Below are 19,468 nucleotides of genomic sequence, written 5' to 3' on the forward strand. Positions count from 1 at the left end.
CTTTTTTTGATCTCAATTCTGGAAAAAAAATATCATTACTAATGATTATTTATGTACTAGCAGTTACACTAGAATCCTCAATTATGTTATTTATTGTATAATGCTGGTAAAAAATTGTATGTTTTTTTCTGATTTTAGCTGGCATTGGTAATGAGATCAGCAGTAATTCTGTTTAATATCCAGCATTAGAACTTAACTTAACTAGTGATCTCCACAGAAATTCCTTACATTAATTAAACTCCATGGTGTCAGCAAGTATTATGATTTACATCTTCAGATGCCCGCTTGTATAAGCATATCTGGAAAAAGTGAATTTAGATATGTCTAGCTGCATGTACATTGAATCAAACATTCAACATAACATTGAAGGGCTCACATTAATCTAAGGATCAACAATTGCTTAGAAATGACTTAAAACCCTTGTCCTGCTCCAAACTGTAAATACCCTGGAACCTTAAAGGGAGGATGATCCTGCTACATTACAGAGAATTGATTGCTTTACTTTGATGTCCTCAGTAATGGACCCGAAATTTATGCTCTTAGGTTGTGAGATTTGGGTCTACATGGACCATCTCTGAGGAGAATGTTAATAACTATTTCTGGGTTAAAGTATAATCTGCATTTATCAAACCCCATAGAAATTTTAGGACCTTACATATAATATATTACAAAATTCTTTCTTTTAAATTTGAGTCCAATAAACAGGCTTAACGAATAATTTTGTTTCAGTACTTTAAAAACATGCATAACCAAACTGCCGATATTACTGTCCTTGAAAGTATTTTTTTGTCCACTCTTTGACTGCCTCAATCAGTTACCGGTACTCTAGCTGACAAAGAAAGTTTACAGAATTTTTCAGTATTTTACACTAAAATAACGCCTACTTCTAGATGAGTTCAGTTTCTAGTAAGTCATACATATAAATCATTAAAATGATGACTTCTGAAAACAAACCTGTAGAACTTGTTCTAGACTAAATAATTATACAAATTTAATCAAATGCTCCCAATTCTTTTTTTGTTTTTCCTATAAGCCTTCATTGATTGAATCAATCAGATCATATGGTTTCTATGTTGATTAAATTCTACAGCAATCAGACAGCTTCTTTACTGAGTAATCTGATGTTAACTCATCAGTGAAATTTCGCAACATAATTTTATTTTTTTCCAAAATAACTGTGTTGGTGTGATATCACACAAATATCAAAATTTTCTTGGCTTATTCAACATGGTTTCACCGACTATTACATGGAAACAGTGTTTATTGATCACCAACTAGGAGGATCTATGTCTCTCATACATTCATTCAAATTTGTCAGTTTGTAATAATGGTTTACATGAAGACTCAGAGGCCAAACATAAAAAAAATATGTTTGTTTCTTGATTCTACTTACCATAAAATAATTCTGCCTCTGAGAAATAAAAGCTTTGTTTTAAAAATATGTAACATTAAGAGTTTTAACACTCGAGCAAAATCTCTATTTTATTAGCAATTTTTAAGTCAAATAATTTTGCCTCTGATAGACATTATGCCATTTAAGCTTTGTTTTTAAAAATGTAACATTAAGAGTCTTAACAATAAAGCGAAATATCTTTGACTTTAGTAGGGATTTTTTTAGACTCATTCACTAACAATATGGTAGCGCTGCAGTTTTCTAACTTTTAACTGACCAGTGAAGCATTTGCATTACTTCAAGAACAAGCAACATTTTTGCTAAGAACTGCATTGCAGTCTGCTTCCACATGGGCGTAATCAAAACTTACAGAAGTCAGGGGCAATTTATTATTATTCAAGTATTCTACGACCTTTGCTGTGTTATAAATGCTGGCCCTAAACACATTGAATAATATAGCATGATTCAAATTAATTGCATTCATATGCCATCTACAAAAACAGACAAGTCTTTTTATAAATTCCTTTTCTATAAGAAGTGCCGGAAGACCAGTATTATACAGTTTTTTGGGCCAGACTTTTCTTTGGTCTGAGAGAAAAACCAGAATTTCCAAAAGCTCTTTAACACAAGTCTTTTTTTCTGTGTTTCACAAAGCAAGACAATACAGGATTTCTCCTGTTTCATTAGTAATTCCTCTGCCTATCTATCTATATAGTATTTCTATGGTATGTATTATTTATGAGCTGGGACTCAAATGTCACTGTAAAATAAGTATGATGGAACAAAATAGCAATCACTACTCCATCTCTCCTCTACAAGGATGTCTGTATATACATGTAGTTCTGTAAAAGTCCTGATGTCCATCAAGAACAGTCTATATATAAAGGCAGGTTCTGTTAAAGTTTTACGGATTTTAATGATCGATGAAAGTTAGTTAACATTTTATATAGAAGACGAAGGGGTACATTTTATAAACAAGATAAAGGGGTATAGTTTGATATAAAGTCAGATGCACAAGTTATTTTTAACGTCTATAAAATCTATGCATTTCTATTTAATGAAAGCCAAGAAAAACAATATTTAATGAAAGCCAAGAAAAGCAAAACAAAGTATAGGTTAGGCCTCTTCATTAGAAAGCTATTACCAAACTAAACTGGTCAAGAACGGTACTGTGAATTAAGAGAACAATGCAGACCACGATTACACAGACATATAGCCACAACTCGGCTATGTAGATGGGAAAAAAAAAATACATGTCTTTTTTCAGCATTAAACATGATGAATATTATGAATTAAAACGGTTTTTAAAAAAGGGGGATGATCCCCCGAGGGCGCCACCTAATACTCTTTTGGGTTTTAAAAAAAAATTTTTACGTTAACTATATGCAAATGGGAAAAACAATGACCCACTGGGGCGGGGCCCAATTTTTACCCAGGGGCTTTTTTTTGAAAAAACTTTGGGAGACACTCACTAGAAAATTTCATGACAAAACTTGCCTAGCCTTTGGGTTTTTTAAAAGAAATTTTTTTTTGTTTTTAAAAATATGCATATGGGGAAAAACAATGACCCCCCGGGGGGGGCAATTTGGGCCCCCGGCTTTTTTTTGAAAAAAACTTTTTAGACACCATAGAAGATGTTTCATGCTAAATATCTAAGCTCTAGCTCTTTGGGTTCTTTAAAAGAAGATTTTTAAAGTTTTTAGTATATGCATATAGGGAAAATCAATGACCCCCTGGGGCGGGGCCAATTTTGACCCCAGGGCTTTTATTTGAACAAACTTGGTAGACACTCACTAGAAGATGTTTCATGCCAAATATCTTAGCTCTAGCTCTTTGGGTTCTTTAAAAGAAGATTTTTTAAGTTTTTACTATATGCATATAGGGAAAATCAATGACCCCCTGGGGCGGGGCCAATTTTGACCCCAGGGCTTTTATTTGAACAAACTTGGTAGACACTCACTTGAAGATGTTTCATGCCGAATATCTTAGCTCTAGCTCTTTGGGTTCTTTAAAAGAAGATTTTTTAAGTTTTTACTATATGCATATAGGGAAAATCTATGACCCCCTGGGGCGGGACCAATTTTGACCCCAGGGCTTTTATTTGAACAAACTTGGTAGACACTCACTAGAAGATGTTTCATGCCAAATATCTTAGCTCTAGCTCTTTGGGTTCTTTGCAAGAAGATTTTTTAAAGTTTTTACTATATGCATATAGGGAAAATCAATGACCCCCTGGGGCGGGGCCAATTTTGACCCAAGGGCTTTTATTTGAACAAACTTGGTAGACACTCACTAGAAGATGTTTCATGCCAAATATCTTAGCTCTAGCTCTTTGGGTTCTTTAAAAGAAGATTTTTAAGTTTTTACTATATGCATATAGGGAAAATCAATGACCCCCTGGGGCGGGGCCAATTTTGACCCCAGGGCTTTTATTTGAACAAACTTGGTAGACACTCACTAGAAGATGTTTCATGCCAAATATCTAAGCTCTAGCTCTTACGGTTCTTTAAAAGAAGATATTTAAAGATTTTTCTTTCGGTTGCCATGGTAACCAGAGTTCTGCATGGAATTAAATTCTTTGAACAATTTTTAAAGGTGACCACCAAAGGAACATTCCTGTGAAGTTTGGATGAAATTGGCTCAGTGGTTTATGAGGAGATGTCATTTAAAGCAAAAGTTTACGGACGGACGACGGACGGACGGACGGACGACGGACGGACGCCGGACGAAAAGCGATCACAAAAGCTCACCCTGTCACTTTGTGACAGGTGAGCTAAAAACAAAAACATTAGAGTAAGGCAACCTATAAACATTTCTTATTATTTGCCAACTAGACATAAACATTTTCAAACAGCTGTTGTGAAAAACTGTTAACAAATACCTGACAATGAAATCATGTGTACAATTATCTGAAGTGAAATATATTACCAATTTTCAACAGCAGGATTTCACCAGAGTCTGACAGGAGTTAGATAATCATTATCATTCAAGAGAACAAAATGCCTGGAGGTAATACTTCAAGTACCTTTGGTGTGTAGATAACAATTAAAGTGATGCAGAAGTAGCTAATTAAAGAGGAATAAACAATAAATCTATAACAGTAATTTTATTTATAAAGAAATCCAATCCTGCCAAATATCATAGGAAAACAGCATATTAATGTCTCTTATTAAGGCCACAATTTGACAATGACATCTGCATCAATTTTTTCTTCAGACTTACATTATTATACATGTATTTTAATTAACATCAATCACAGAAATGCAGTGCTAGAATTTAATTAAATTCTTTCTCAACTTTTTAGACCAATTAAAGAAGTATGGAAAATCCATTAAAACAACACTTAAGTATTCTAACAGGTTCAGGCACTTACACTAATTGCAGGCATGTATGCTAAAAGAATACAGGTATATACCTATTCCACAAGCAAATTACATTAGTAGAATGCCAGTTTACAAACAGCACTTTTAATGATGTAAAGACAGTCATATTGACCTACAAACTATATAGAGCATACTCAGCTACCCACAAGGCCAAAGATGAGAAAACCAGTGATGATTTGGAGGACTAAATTAAATATCGTCACTTTTGTGCAGTAATCATGGTTAACTTCTATTAAATTATATAAGGATTTAACCTGTTACTGCACAACAATCAGAAGCTGAAGCTGGCCCCAGGCTATCATGGAGTGAGACAAAGTACAGGGCCGAAAGACTGTACCAGAAAGCAATATATGATTGATATATTGATTCAGAAGTGGACAAAGAGAAAAAAGTAAGAAAGTGCTTATTCATGCATCAAATTCTGAATATCTTAACTTAAACTTTGACATGTATGAGATGTCTCCTAAATGCAGCAACACAATTATTATTATTATTATTATTAATATTATAGTAAATATATGTCAACAAAGTGCTGCAGTTACAAGTTATGACTTAGAATATAGAAAACATGCATTGTAAAAATTAGGTCATTACTGAATGAAACTTAACATTGATGTGTGAAGAACCAAATTTGACCATGTTCAAGAATGGATTTTACCGAATTGTACTATTGCTTTAGAGGCAGATACCATTTTGGCGCCACTAAGTTCACTTTACCTGTGAGCCTTGCCCCATGCTAAAACAGCATGTACAGGATCAATATGCTCAGCTAGTATCAATTGTCAGAAAATTGAGCTTATATTTAAACCAAAATCAAACAAATACAAAATGTATAAACTGTCAACAATGTATCTGTAAGGATTCAGAGGGCATGACCTTAGTTTACAAACATCACAATAATTGGACAAATCATCTCAGTAACCAATTTTCTTCTCCCCTTTATTGACAGAGGCAAATCATATTCCCCTTGAATAATCAATTAATAATCCCGGCCATATATTACCCCAATGTTAATGTCTCACAGAGAGAAAAAGTACACAAATCTTCTCAGAAAAAATGTAATTTTTTCTATAAAAATTGTTCATGATCTTTGTATGGATATGAGTTCTACTTTATCCTAGTTAATTTAGAGGGCTTCGATTTTCAATACTTCATTCACATTGTGTTATATACATTGTATAAGGCTTCTAAGATTTCTAGAAGGCCATGCAAGAAAAATATCAAAATTCACAAAAAGCAAGAAAAATATTGAAATTCAGAAAAATAAATGTTTCAATTATATATGAAGTTATGAACATGCTCAAGTACTGTGTTTGTAAAACAAAAATGTATTGTCTAAAATGAGTCTTATCTATGAATCACAATTTTTTTTTTACTTTTCATCAATTTCCTGAAATTTGAAAATCTGACCATAAAGGTCAAGGTCAATTTTCAATATTTTGTTAGGTAGGTATTTCCTGTCCAAGTATGAAAATGATTAGGTTATAGCTTAACCTATCAAAAAGATTTCCTGAGACAGCATTATATAAACTTCCTTTAAACTATTTAAACAAACAGTATTTTCTTTCCGTATATTGCTAAAGGTCTAATAGCCTGTAAGCATCATATAACAGAGATTTTCTAAGCATCATTCTGGAAGCTTACAGACATATATAATATTGTTACAGGATTGCTTCAAGTAAAACAGCTGATATCACTGTCTCCAGAGACATCGCATTTACTTATTGTTTTTTGTTTTGACAAAGAATAATGGTTTATTTTATTATTCAAAAAGCAATTACAACAAAAACATTTCCAGACTAGAAGTAACAAAATGGAAATGATGTTTCATTAGCAAGTAACCCATTTTGAGTGTTCTGATTACATTACCAAGACATCACACTCAGTCTGATACTAAATTAAACGCCAAAGAAATAACAGTTCTGTCTCGGGACTCCACTTCATATTTTCTATCTTAACTGCTACAATTAATATGTATTTTCATAATCAATTTTAAATTTGAACCTGAGAAAAAAATTCAAGGACAATAATCTCTTTCCAATGATTTAAACTATTTAAACACAGGAACTTTATCATTTTGGATATACATGTATATCATACTGACAATTGTAGACTTAGCATTTAGATTCTTCATTCTTCATTTTCACACAGAATTACATGAATAATTCCCTTGCATGATGTTTATGAACAAACAGTACACTAGCTGATACTCCTGTCAATTTGATACACATTGATATAGTTACATCCCACGTCCCACACACGAAATACTGAAATATATATCTCATAAAAAGATTATTAATTTTGTCTCACTGTCTAGATGCAGTCTAGAGTGGTGTACTAAAATCATCATCTGATTCATGACAAAATATAGGCAATCATCATGACTCAAAGATGATCATTAATAAAGCAAGCTTCTTAGAAATATTTCAACTAATCCAACAATAAATATACAGAGAAATTTGTCATTAATATCATTATTGAAAATATCCCTATTGAACAACAAAATTAACAGGTTTTCTCAACTTCAACTGCCCTACATGCGCAGATCCAGGTCGGACTTTGGGGTAGAAGAAAAAGGCCATGACTCCCCCCCCCCCCCCCCCCCCCCATCTTGGATTTAATTAACTTAAGTATGTGGAATGCCTCTGAGATTTGAATATCAACTTACAAAACGTAAAATCACAAAATCAAAATCACCCAAATACTTGTGAACATCAACAGAATTTGACTCGTGCATCCCTTTAAAAAAACTCAGTAAGTACAAGGTCATTCTTCCTTGCATTACCCCTTGCTGAAATATATTGTACCCCCCCATGGTGAAAAAAAATCCCAGGTCCATGCATGGTCATAAAGAAATAGCAATCTTACACTGCCCTTCATTTGTTGTAAAATCATGCTATTTGACAATAAAGAAACCCAATAAATGGAGACAAAAGAAATCAGTATAGGTCAGATAAAGTTCATAATTAATTGCTGATACTGCAATAATCCTACCAAGGTAACATATAATTAACAAGTCATCAAAATTTGGCAGCCAAGTAGCATAGCTTGGCAAAGATCATATATAATTATATAATATGCCCCACTTGTAAATACCGTCTTCTGCATGTAATAAACTAGTTATCATTTTCTCAATAATTACATCGATGCCAAGGTCTAATCATAATAACCGAGGCATTTGAAACTCTTAAACAAGAATTAAACAAACAAACTGGATATATATATACAATACAGTTACAACCAGGAAATGAATGTTGCAGAACAATGTGAGCAGATAACAGTGGGAACAAAGATCAACAAGCCACACAGGACGGTCACCTGCGATTTAAACAGTCTGCAAATTTGAACTTTAAGAAATTTCACCTACAATTAATTCAAACATTGAGCTTCTAAATGTCAGCATTATTTGAACCTGGGACTGGCCTGACTTCTATCATAGTAGCTAACCATGTTATTTAGTCCTATAAATAAAAATAATTATTTTTCTTCAATTTCAACTTATATATTCATATAATTAATAACAGAATTCAATGATCCTGTAAGGAATATAAAGCTTTTAAAAAAATCCTAACTCATAATACTGATTCAATTCTAACCAAAAACCATAAAGGTTTTGAAATCACCGGCTCTACAATAAAACTGATAACCTTCACTGTTGAATGTGGTTTACATGTTTTCTAAAAATTACATAACAAAATAAAGATAATTAACGGCATATATAAATAACAAACAAGCCTTACTGATGTAATCATGCGTGTGTGTGTGAATAATTATCTGCATTTAAATCTAAAATCATATGATATCTCATTTACTATTATACAATTACCACATTTTTTTAAAATGCACGTCATAACAAAACCGCAATTTTAAGGACTGATACTCTAAACTGCCAGAAGAAAAAAAAATACTTCTATTTTGTCATTCATAAGGAGTAATAATGCATACATAATGAACCCTGTCACTCCTCGTATTTTAAAGTTCAGACATATATTGTTATACTGGTGTCACTATACATACCAAAGTGTACGAAAAAATTATATATATAAATATATAAACATCTAGTTTTACTTAAACCACATAATATACTATGAATTAAACAATGTAATAAAACCATCTGGCTTGAAGTGAAAATATTTCTTTATCTACTCACCATAAAATACTTTTAGTAAATTTCAGAAAAACAACATAAAAATTACGGAAAATCTAATTTTTGCTTTTAAGACCGATTGTTTGCTGTGGTTTTAAGTAACCTAAAGAACCATCTAAATTCAGACTTGTCTAAACTTTTGAACAATTAAAATATAAATAATATTTACATTGAGATATTTAAATTCTTTATTAAAAATGCACATATTTTTGTCTTTCATCACATGAAAGTTTTGGGGTAAATTTGCATGATATATTTGCAAAAGAAAAAGAAAAATCTTGATACAAATTCAATTTTTGGGGAAAACTGCATGATTTTAAAGAATTTTTCTTTGGGGAAGCAGCCCTATCACTGCCCCTGCTATAGAAGGAAACAATAAGCCCTGAAAAGGCCAAAGGGACAGACTTTTAATATAGGCTTTTATCAAACGAGCAAAAACCTGTCCAAGCTATCATTTTCACACTGTTTATAATGTATCCCAATATATTTTATTGTAATTTAGTACACTGCCATGGTACTTACTTCCCCAGCAATTTACTATTAAAGTAGGATAAAAAATGGTTTATACACATACATAAATCGCACCATATTTTACTGTTCTTGTTAAATGGCAATATATTTCCCATTCCAATATGTCAAAATTTCCATAAAAAACATATAGCCCAGTTATTGTTATATCTTCTACACCATGAATTCAGTCACCCATTTATATTTTTATGGTACCTGTGACAAATTGGACAACCGCATCAATATGGTGGTGGGATTTATTACTATATGAAATCAAACTTGCCATGCTATTTGGCTTTAATACAGTAAACTGTTTTTTACCTTACAATGTAAATATTATAGCATTTTGACCATTTTTTTTCTAAATTCATAAATAAATTCCTTCATTAATGTCGTTTGATTTAAAACTGTATTAAAACTGCATGAATACTTTGCAGAGCTTGACAAATATTTTGGGAGCAACTTGTCCTACAGGACAGGCAGCCAGAGTCGTCCTAATAAGGACAAGCAGCTTATAATTTCAACTCATCCTGCTGCAATACTGTACTTGTAGTTCACTTAACGAAATGTAATTAATTTATTAATTAACTGAGAGCAGAAATAACTCATAAGGACATTGATGCCATTTCAACGGGACAGAAAGTAATTTCACAGCCTATTTCAAATGATTTTCCGTATTAATAGCCCAGTCATCTATATGGCTCAAACCTTCAACCTCATGCAGGTCTGCAAATACCAGAGCTGGACACTGTGAACTCTAGACCTTTACTGTGAGCACAATACAGTATTAACAATGAGCAGGTGATTCATGAGCTTGATCATTCATTTCTAATTCTGCTTAGGAGAGCAAATTTTATATATATTTTACCATAGAAAAAAATAATTTATACATTCTTAAGACCTCATACATTCTCAAGACCTCATATTTCTTAATAATGAATAATTAAATGTAAATATATTCAAAAGTTATGACACTTATACAGAAAAAAGGCATTATTCAGTGACTTAAGGGTCATAATGAGTCAACATCAAAAATGCAGAAATTTAAGTAGCATCTTTCACCAGGTTACATTAACAAACCCTGACTCCTTATAGCTGAAAAATACTGACATTTGTGATTAACAGACTTAAAATGTATTATTTTAGTCTCAAATTATTCATTCTACCTTATTTACATTAACACTGGAGTATTTGTACAAACATTCCAATTCATTTGCAGCAGAATGACACACCTACAAAACAATGTAAGCAAAGTGGAAAAGCCTATCACAGGCTTATCAGCAATGTGTAAGAAGTTCCAGATAAATTTTACATTATAATCCTTCACATTTTTGCAGTTAACTGTTTTTCAAGAGCCCTCATCATTTCAAGTAATAGCGCACATATAAATGTAATAAAACAGCATGCTTTAATTTATTCTTATATAACTGTCGGGTGCCTAAATGATTTTTCTCTCTACAATTTTGTTTCGTTTTTTTAGTCAATATTTTGCTGGCACACCAATGAATGTCTAGTATCATTATAAAACTATGGTTTATAAAAGTGTGACTGGCCACATATGAATGAGTCATGTATTTTGCTTCCAATTCTTAAAAAATTGTAATTTATTATGTTATTTGATATTTATATATAAAATATATGTACAAGTGTAATTATATTAATAATTATAATGATCATAGACTGGCTGGTCTGCCACAAGAAATTAAGCAATTAATACCATCCTAAAATGTAACTTTACATAATGGCTACAGCTTTATGATGACATTTTAGTTTTATGGAGTTTTTTGAAGGAATCAATCCCCACTGTGAATAATTTCCGGTACATTGGTTATTTACAGAAGGGATTGATTCCTCTGAAAATGTAGTCCCCACTGTGAATATCAGGTACATTGGTTATTCACAGTGGGGACTGATTCCTCAAAAAAATTGCATTGATGGAGGAATCAATCCCCACTGTTACATTGGTGAACACCATGTTATCTCTGGCATTAACTGCATGGCTAAAACTTAAAAGAATGAAGGTGGATTCATTTTGCTTAACTTCAATATGATTACATTCAATTATAAGTTATTAATATTTTCAATGTGTACAGTCATTTTGTAACTTACTAAAGAAAGCTTATTGGACATTAAATTGATGCATTATCAAGACAATTCAAATAGAACAAACTTTACAAATATTTTGAATTTTATGTTTACGGTATATACATGTATTAGGAAAATACAAGGTAAAGAAAATTTCTATCACATTCATAGTGGACAAGTTATTATGATTTAAGTGTTGAGAGTCACTTTCACTTTTTTATTGTTTTCTGCTTTTGTTATTTATAAACAATTAAAAAAGATGAGTATTCAAGGAAAAATAATCAGACTTCCTTGTCATTTAAAGTAATTAGGTACTAATATCACAGAAGTACATGTAAGTACAAAAACGTGACTGAAATATCAAACATCTAAATCTATCTAAAGTACATCATGTTATGATTTATGAATTTGAACTGTCGTGCATTTATTGCACGGTCATGCATTTATTGCGCATTAATTCAACATAAACGCATTAACAGTCAGCATCCATTTACAGAGTATTTATGGCTGGACATTATTAAGCATGCATTTTCCCAGTATCACCACGGGTCAGATTACCAGACCAATACCCAATGGCGAATATGCTTATTTTTTCCCAATCTTTAAAAAGAAATCCCAATGGAACTGAAATTCCCCGGCTTATTTGCTGGAGTTCATTCCAGCATTCAGACAGATGTTTCCACCGATTTTATTGTCAAATTTTTATGTATTTTTATGCTTTGAATGATATTTGCATTTTGCACAATTCAAAATACTACAGTATGCCAAAAGAGCATGAGAAGGTTTCAAAAGGAAACAAGTATTTTTTCCTTTTTCAGCAATTTTACGACGCAAAATTATCTAAACTGGACTATGTACTTTTTACCAAAATGGCTTGCAGGATTAAAGGCGTGGACTGCATTATAATAAGGAATTAAGTGTAGGCTGGCATAATGTACTATTAGTGCCACATTATACATATACATGATTGTGCTAGAGATGAGTACAATGTACAATGCCAGAGCACTTCAAAGTTCAAGAGAATTCTAATGTCATGTCCATTATGTCACTGATCAAACATATTACATCGCAATTGACAAGACATAAAAATTGACCTGCAAATAAATTCCATATTTTATAACATTTCTTTTGCACGCCACCCACTTGAACAATCGACAAGACACAAAATTGCCACGCAAAAAAAATGCATAATTTAATAGCATTTCTTCTGCACCCCCACCCACTGAATCAAAATTTGTCCCAAAATCCATTTTTTTTTCTAATAGTCTTATTGAAAACACTTTGCTGTGGAACAAATTGATTTTATTTGACTTGCAATTGATCCGTTTAGTGCCTTTATTAGGTCAGTAAACATCTGCTTTAATGTCATTATTAAACATCTGTCTAAAATGCCTGTTTAAACAGAACAATGACTTTTGTAAATACATTTGTATCTGAGGAAACAACTAAAATTATGACTTAATTTAGTCACTTAGACAGAAATAGCCATGCCATTTCTTTTTGCAAACTTAAGAAATTTCCTCAACAAGAATATAGAAATAGATTACATATTAAGAAGGGAATATTTATGCTTTTCATTGATGTTGCTGAACTACAAAGGAAGATTTTAAAAGAGTAATTTTTTTCCAGCATTTCAAGAAATTAATATGCTTAGGAGACGAAATTTCATGTGCTTGTATGTTCATTTATTATAATCAATAACTTTCCTTTTTCCAATTTGTCATATTCCCTGAATTTTCATGACAGCAGAAAATTGCACAATTTGCATTATTATGGAGCCGTGCTGACAATTGTATGATTTATTAACATTGCCTCAACCTGGGTGTAAAAAAAATGGGCAAACAAGGAATGATGTTTCTTTTTAAAGGCCCATCATGCCTCAGAAATGCATTTATTTTTATTTCTCATTGTTTTTTTTTTTAAAGTGTACTTTTATTAGTATCCAAAAAGTTACTCATTAACCTTTAATTGTTACCAGTCCTGTTCATTGCAATAAATTGAGCCAGTCCAACCTGCACATCAATACAATCAGACTTAGTGAAGATATATTAACTGTTGGATGAGAAGCTACAAATTTTCATCTTAATAACCTAAAAGTCAAAATGGATAAAGAACAGTCCTTAAAAATTGGAAGCTTGACAACTTCAAGAGATTTCAGGGTTAATTTTCATCACATCAAAATCTCCCATTTAGATTGAGTGTGTAAGAAAAAAGGACATGATAATATTCAAGAAGATACTGGTACATAATGTGAAATTTTTTTAGCTTGAGGTATGAGTCATAATTTAATCATGACATAACTACAAACCGGCTGACTCAGCATTATCTAGCATTTTTTTCTTTTGCGATGCCGAGAAAAAAAAGACAATAAATTTCAGCAGCCTCATATAATATCCTTCCTAAGTATGATAACTGGAACCAGTAAACATCAGTGGGCCAAGTGCAGTCAGCGAATAAACAATTACTATTGATTCACTTGTTATTATGCTATGATAATATCACAAATACTGCCATTTTTATGGTTCTTTTTGATATGAACTAAGCACTTAGGCTAAATGAAGATAATCATCTGTTTCTGATGCCAAACCATCTAAGAGCCTTGAAATTTACCCTTTAAACATTTGAATTAGGTTAATTCTTATGAACATGTTACGATATGTATAAAATTCACTTAAAAACTGATTTTAAGGGAAACCTGCTTTAAAACAACACAAGTAAGGTTAAAGGTTAAATTCTAATTATATCCAAGTATTCTAACTTAATGATAGCACACTGTGAAGTGTCTATACCAGCCCCGTTTGGGGAATGCCACCTTCATGGACACTGTCTGAATTAATGAAAAATGTGTTCTTAAACGTCCAAATTAGGAATTTTCAAGTAACTAATAGAAACAATTGAACCCATGATGGTTTAAGAGAATAGCTTCTAAGATTCAATACCCTCTGTATTTCTATTTTCTTGTATATGTATCATAATTAAGTAATTTTGAGAGATTTCCTTTTGAACAGATATTCTTTTTCACAGAAAATCAACAACAAATTTGAATGTACATATATCATGATATTACATGTAATGCAGGCAATAATTGGGATTTTTTATTCTAATTCACAATTGGAAAAAAAAAACATTATGTCTCGTCATTAAAAATGCCTATTCACAAGTAGTAACTATATATTACAAGGCAAAAAATTACATTGTGTAAGGTGGGTAGATACCAATCCAATCCATTAATATACAAACCGACACATTTCCCACATATGAAAAGTGGCTTTATCTAGAACAAGCTCATGTTGCTAGATAATTCTGACCAACTAATCAAACTGCATGGTTTCATTACCATGACAATAGGTCACCAGTACTCCATTAAAGTCTTAACTACCAGATAACATTAATGGGGGATTAATCATGAATGATTAACATGAAATCGAGTCTTTGTATTCTCGAGAACAATGGCCTACTCTATCTTATCCACTTTACTGTTCTAGTTGGTTTTTTTTACGTAGTTTATTTATCATGTTTATAAAGTAAATAAACAATTTCCTTGTCTCTATACATCACCCTTTTTCACAAATTCTAAATAGGCAATAAATAATATATAAAAATAATGTAAAAATTTGTAACAGTTACATGTAACAACAGTTAAAGGGGTTCCATTGTCTGGTCCAAAAGTCTTAAAACCTAGATATTGAAATTTCTTGCATAGATCAGCTGGAACACTTAATAAAGACAGATATGTGAAAGATAGTAAAGAAATATACTCAGAAATAACTTGAAAATGGTATTTTTGTGCTATTAATTCTAAGGCCGATTTCAATGCTTTTTCAATTTTTGGGTGGGAAAACAGAGTGAGTAAAATGATCTGAAAATCTGCACACAAGTTATTGGTCCAGGCCTACAACAAATGGAACATTGATCATTTTCAAGTCCCGTCATAACAAAAATCTTAATGGAGTCCCTTTAAATGATTCTGTGTTGAATACTTTAAGGTCTAATTAAACATAAGGCTGCGACAATTGAATGTGTTTCTTAGATTCTACAGTAAGAACTGCATGTAAAAGCCAAGTCTTTTAATTATTAATTATTATTGTCAGTCAAAGTGTAACAGTAATTTGAAGTCTCTCTTAATGTTTTAACTTACTATAAAGCCATGAGGGATGCTTTGTTTGCTGAAGCACTGCTACAAACATTACAACTAACATAATTAAATTAACATTTTGGGTAACCATTTCTATTAAGTATTATCAATATATTCATTTTTTTTCATATTAACTCTGGTAAAAAAAAAGAACAGTAAAATTACTCCAATGACCGCATTTAGATTACAGTCAATTGATGAAATTACAATAATTTTGGTCCTTATACTCTCTGGAGAATTATAACATTCTGTTGTATAGCCCTAACTTAATTCACAGAGAAAACCAAGGTTATATACACACATTTTTTGTATCTACTATAGACCTGTCATTATTGGCACATATTATATAGGTATTCTGAATGCATGGTATGGGAACAATTGCTGTGCACAGTCTATGTAAAATAAACTCAGACAATTCAATTTCTATTCTAGAAAACATACAAAAGAGAATGCGAGATGATAAAAAAGTAAAACTTATAAAAAAAAATCATTTATTATGGAAAACTGATCAATGGAATAGGGAAAAAAAGAAGACATGTGCATTTATAATGATTGTACTTTTGTAACACTTAAATTAAATTTATTTACAATTTTCAAATTTCAGGACAATTTTTTTCCTGGGTTTTACTCACATTTATGTATACAATATGTCATGTAATATCATCATCATGTATCTTTTACATTTTTAGCTCTTTTATTAAATATTTGTCCAACATTTGAAATATTGAATGTCACTCTTTTTTCTTCTAAATGTTTAACTAAAAAAAACATTTGAAATGTTAAAATAAAATTATTGCCTTCCAAAGTAAATCCAGTACAGCAGTAATTCTTGTTTTCTTTAGTGTTGTTGAAATTTTCATAACACTGGAACAAAATTAGTTCTAAATACTACTTAAATATCAGGATTGGCTGGCTGTATTTCATATAAAATTAATATCTTTTTTACAACATAACTTGAATTTAAACAACAAAATTTGCAATACAAGTTACAAACCATGTCACTTTTACCATTTCAATGAATAACATCATGTGCAAAATTTCTTGATTTATATCTTATTCATGAATCTTTCAACAATGAACAGTTTCTCCCATCAAATTTCCTTAACAGTGGGCTTTACAGCATCAACAGAAAGGGTCTATTCTACTTAGGTATCATATGGTATTACAGTAATAGATTTATATGACATTTAAGAGATATTTTTCAATGGCTTAATTCTTCCTCACTGCCCCCATGCTGCTTCACTTATTTTAACTGCATTCTCCATCAATTCTTAAGCTCAGCTTGATAAGTTTCAAACTAGGTGTAGCTTATGCAAATGTATTTCAACACTCCAGTGAATATACAGCAGGTAAAAAGAAAATAACAAATATCATAAAAACAGGCTGATAAAATCTATAAAAAGGAGATTTTCAGAAACTTTTGTATACATGATAATCATTAATTAACAAAACATTTTATCATAATTTAAATCAATTTGTACTTTAACAGGTCATGATAAGATTGTACTTACACATTAGTTTATAGTACTATTGATAAGACAGTATGCTGATTACAGTGAAAGTATACCATATATAAACATGCAATGGTATCCGTTTGGTATATCATAAGGGGAATGTTTAAAAATCATTTTTAGGAAGTAAAAACATAATATGAATGGGAAATCAATGCATGGTCAAAAAATATGCTGCCCTCATAGAGGGAAGAAAATTACAATAATTATTATGTTAATATAATTATATTTCATTCTGTCATTGTCATTGCAAAGACAGAACTCTGCTCATACCCCAGGGAACTGCTACACCACATCAAGATCAATTAATGGGGGAGTGCATAATTATCAGTATGCTTGACTATAGATTACTGGAGGTTACGTACCACGGAGGATACGTACCAGGAGGTTACGTACCATTTTTGGAGGTTACGTACCACTTATATATTTTGGAGGATACGTACCATATATATAATTTATATAAAATACAAATAATATAGAGCATAACAATTATAAAAAAAGGACCGAATTATAACTTTAATATTACTTTTTAAAAATCACATAAGAGCAATTAATATAAATGCAAACGTTTTACCGATATCTATGTATGATTATCACACATTCAGAAATGAGTAATCTAACAAATCACAAACAAATTGCAAACTATTGACATATGAGTGAATACACTGATTTATAATTGCAAGTCTCCGTTAAGTAATACTGATTTTTTAAAATGAAATTTTGCGGCGATCAACTTTTACAGAAAGCAAGCATGCATAATTTCTTTCTTAATAAGAAAACTTATTAATATTTAATTTCAGGTTGTTGACAACTCGCAATAAGAAGTAGACCACCTTTAAGTTCCAGCAATGTTACACGGCACTACGAGTGCTGTAGCTGACATGATGGAAGTCGAGCAACGGCTGGCACATATTTTTAAAAATACTTGTTAATTGTGTATTGTTGTTTCATTTCAGAGCGTGTAACATAATTATTGTTATTTTCATTTTATGCACGGTTCAGTTAACGTGTAAATGAAACTTAATGTAATGTATAAATGATAAAATATGTAACGCTTGTTTAGTTTTTTTTATTCAAGGTAAGTAATTTTGTCCGGTATATTAACATGCATATTATTATTGCTTTTGATTATTTTGTTTATTCAGTTAATTTCAGTTAAATGCGTATAAATAAAACAATAATACTATAAATGAAAAAAAAATGTTTGTTTTTTTATATATTAGCTGTGGTTTGTTTCATTGTACTGTTCATTTCAGTTTAGTGCGTGTAATTATATTAGTGTTATTAATTATTTTAAGTTTGGTGTTGTAAATAAAACTTGTTATTATCGTTAATTGCGGTTTGTTGTTTATTCTTATATATTCATACATATTTAATCTCATTACAAAATACAATTAATGCGCGAATTTGAACAATAAACGTGATATAGTTTCACACCTTATCCCTTATTATCACTTTATTATATATTTCTATAGTGGTACGTAACCTCCAAAAATGGTACATTTATGCAGTGGTACGTAACCTCCAAATTCCTGACTATATATATGCCTTTATTTCTTCAGGGGCTTGAAATAGAACTTAAAGGTTTCTTCAAATGTTCGATTTTTAATAGTATTAATATCAGTTTTCTTCCAATGCCAGAATGCTTCACTACAAAACCTAAAAATCTCTTTGTGTAACTAAATATCTTAAAACAAACAATGTTTAGTATTTCTTTCAACTATTTCTTTAAAGATACCTGAATAATTAAATTACAGGTAAGATTTACCTGTATTTTATAAAAAGCATTTTCCCCAGTGAACATTTTATGCATTAATTTTAAATTTTCATTTTATAACCTTTTTTTAATTTGATTAATACTTACTAATTTCCAATAACACTACTTTTGTCGAAATTTTGTGCTCCTGGTAATCTCTTTAATTCCTGATGTTGTGCGACAGAAAATCCAAAATAACTATTATCCGGTCCTTCTTTAATCACTGGAATAACAGTGTCTAAATTAAATCCTAAAACTGTCACTAAATGTATACATAAAATTACACAGGTGTGTAATAAATTTATATTAGGACACTCCGCCATTATCTGTTAGGTGACAATTTAGTGTCGCACCTGTTCACGAGCAAAAATAAGATTAATTTTCAGCTCCACATAAAATATATTTCAAGCATATAAGAACAAAAAATTATGCAATAATACTTATTTGATTTAAATTATCCAACACACTGAGGATACAATCGCATTGTATTGTGTTCAATGACACTACACGCTCCTGAAAATATGTGTTTTAGCAAGAGTTGTCTCCCTTTG

At 31.1% G+C, this 19,468-nt stretch overlaps 1 protein-coding gene across 1 annotated transcript in view; it reads right to left on the reverse strand.

Annotated features, from left to right (window-relative positions):
• LOC132719852 (integrin alpha-PS1-like) overlaps nt 1-19,441 on the reverse strand; it is a gene marked incomplete at its 3' end in the record, with an annotated part of 61,815 nt that extends 42,374 nt beyond the window's left edge. The window contains 1 exon segment of the mRNA XM_060703785.1: nt 19,026-19,441. Coding sequence (XP_060559768.1) covers nt 19,026-19,240 — 215 coding nt within the window.
• Between the last annotated feature and the right edge of the window lie 27 nt (nt 19,442-19,468).

Source organism: Ruditapes philippinarum, unplaced genomic scaffold (assembly GCF_026571515.1).
Source record: "Ruditapes philippinarum isolate M1 unplaced genomic scaffold, ASM2657151v2 ctg1448_1_1_1_1, whole genome shotgun sequence".
Classification (NCBI taxonomy): domain Eukaryota; kingdom Metazoa; phylum Mollusca; class Bivalvia; order Venerida; family Veneridae; genus Ruditapes; species Ruditapes philippinarum.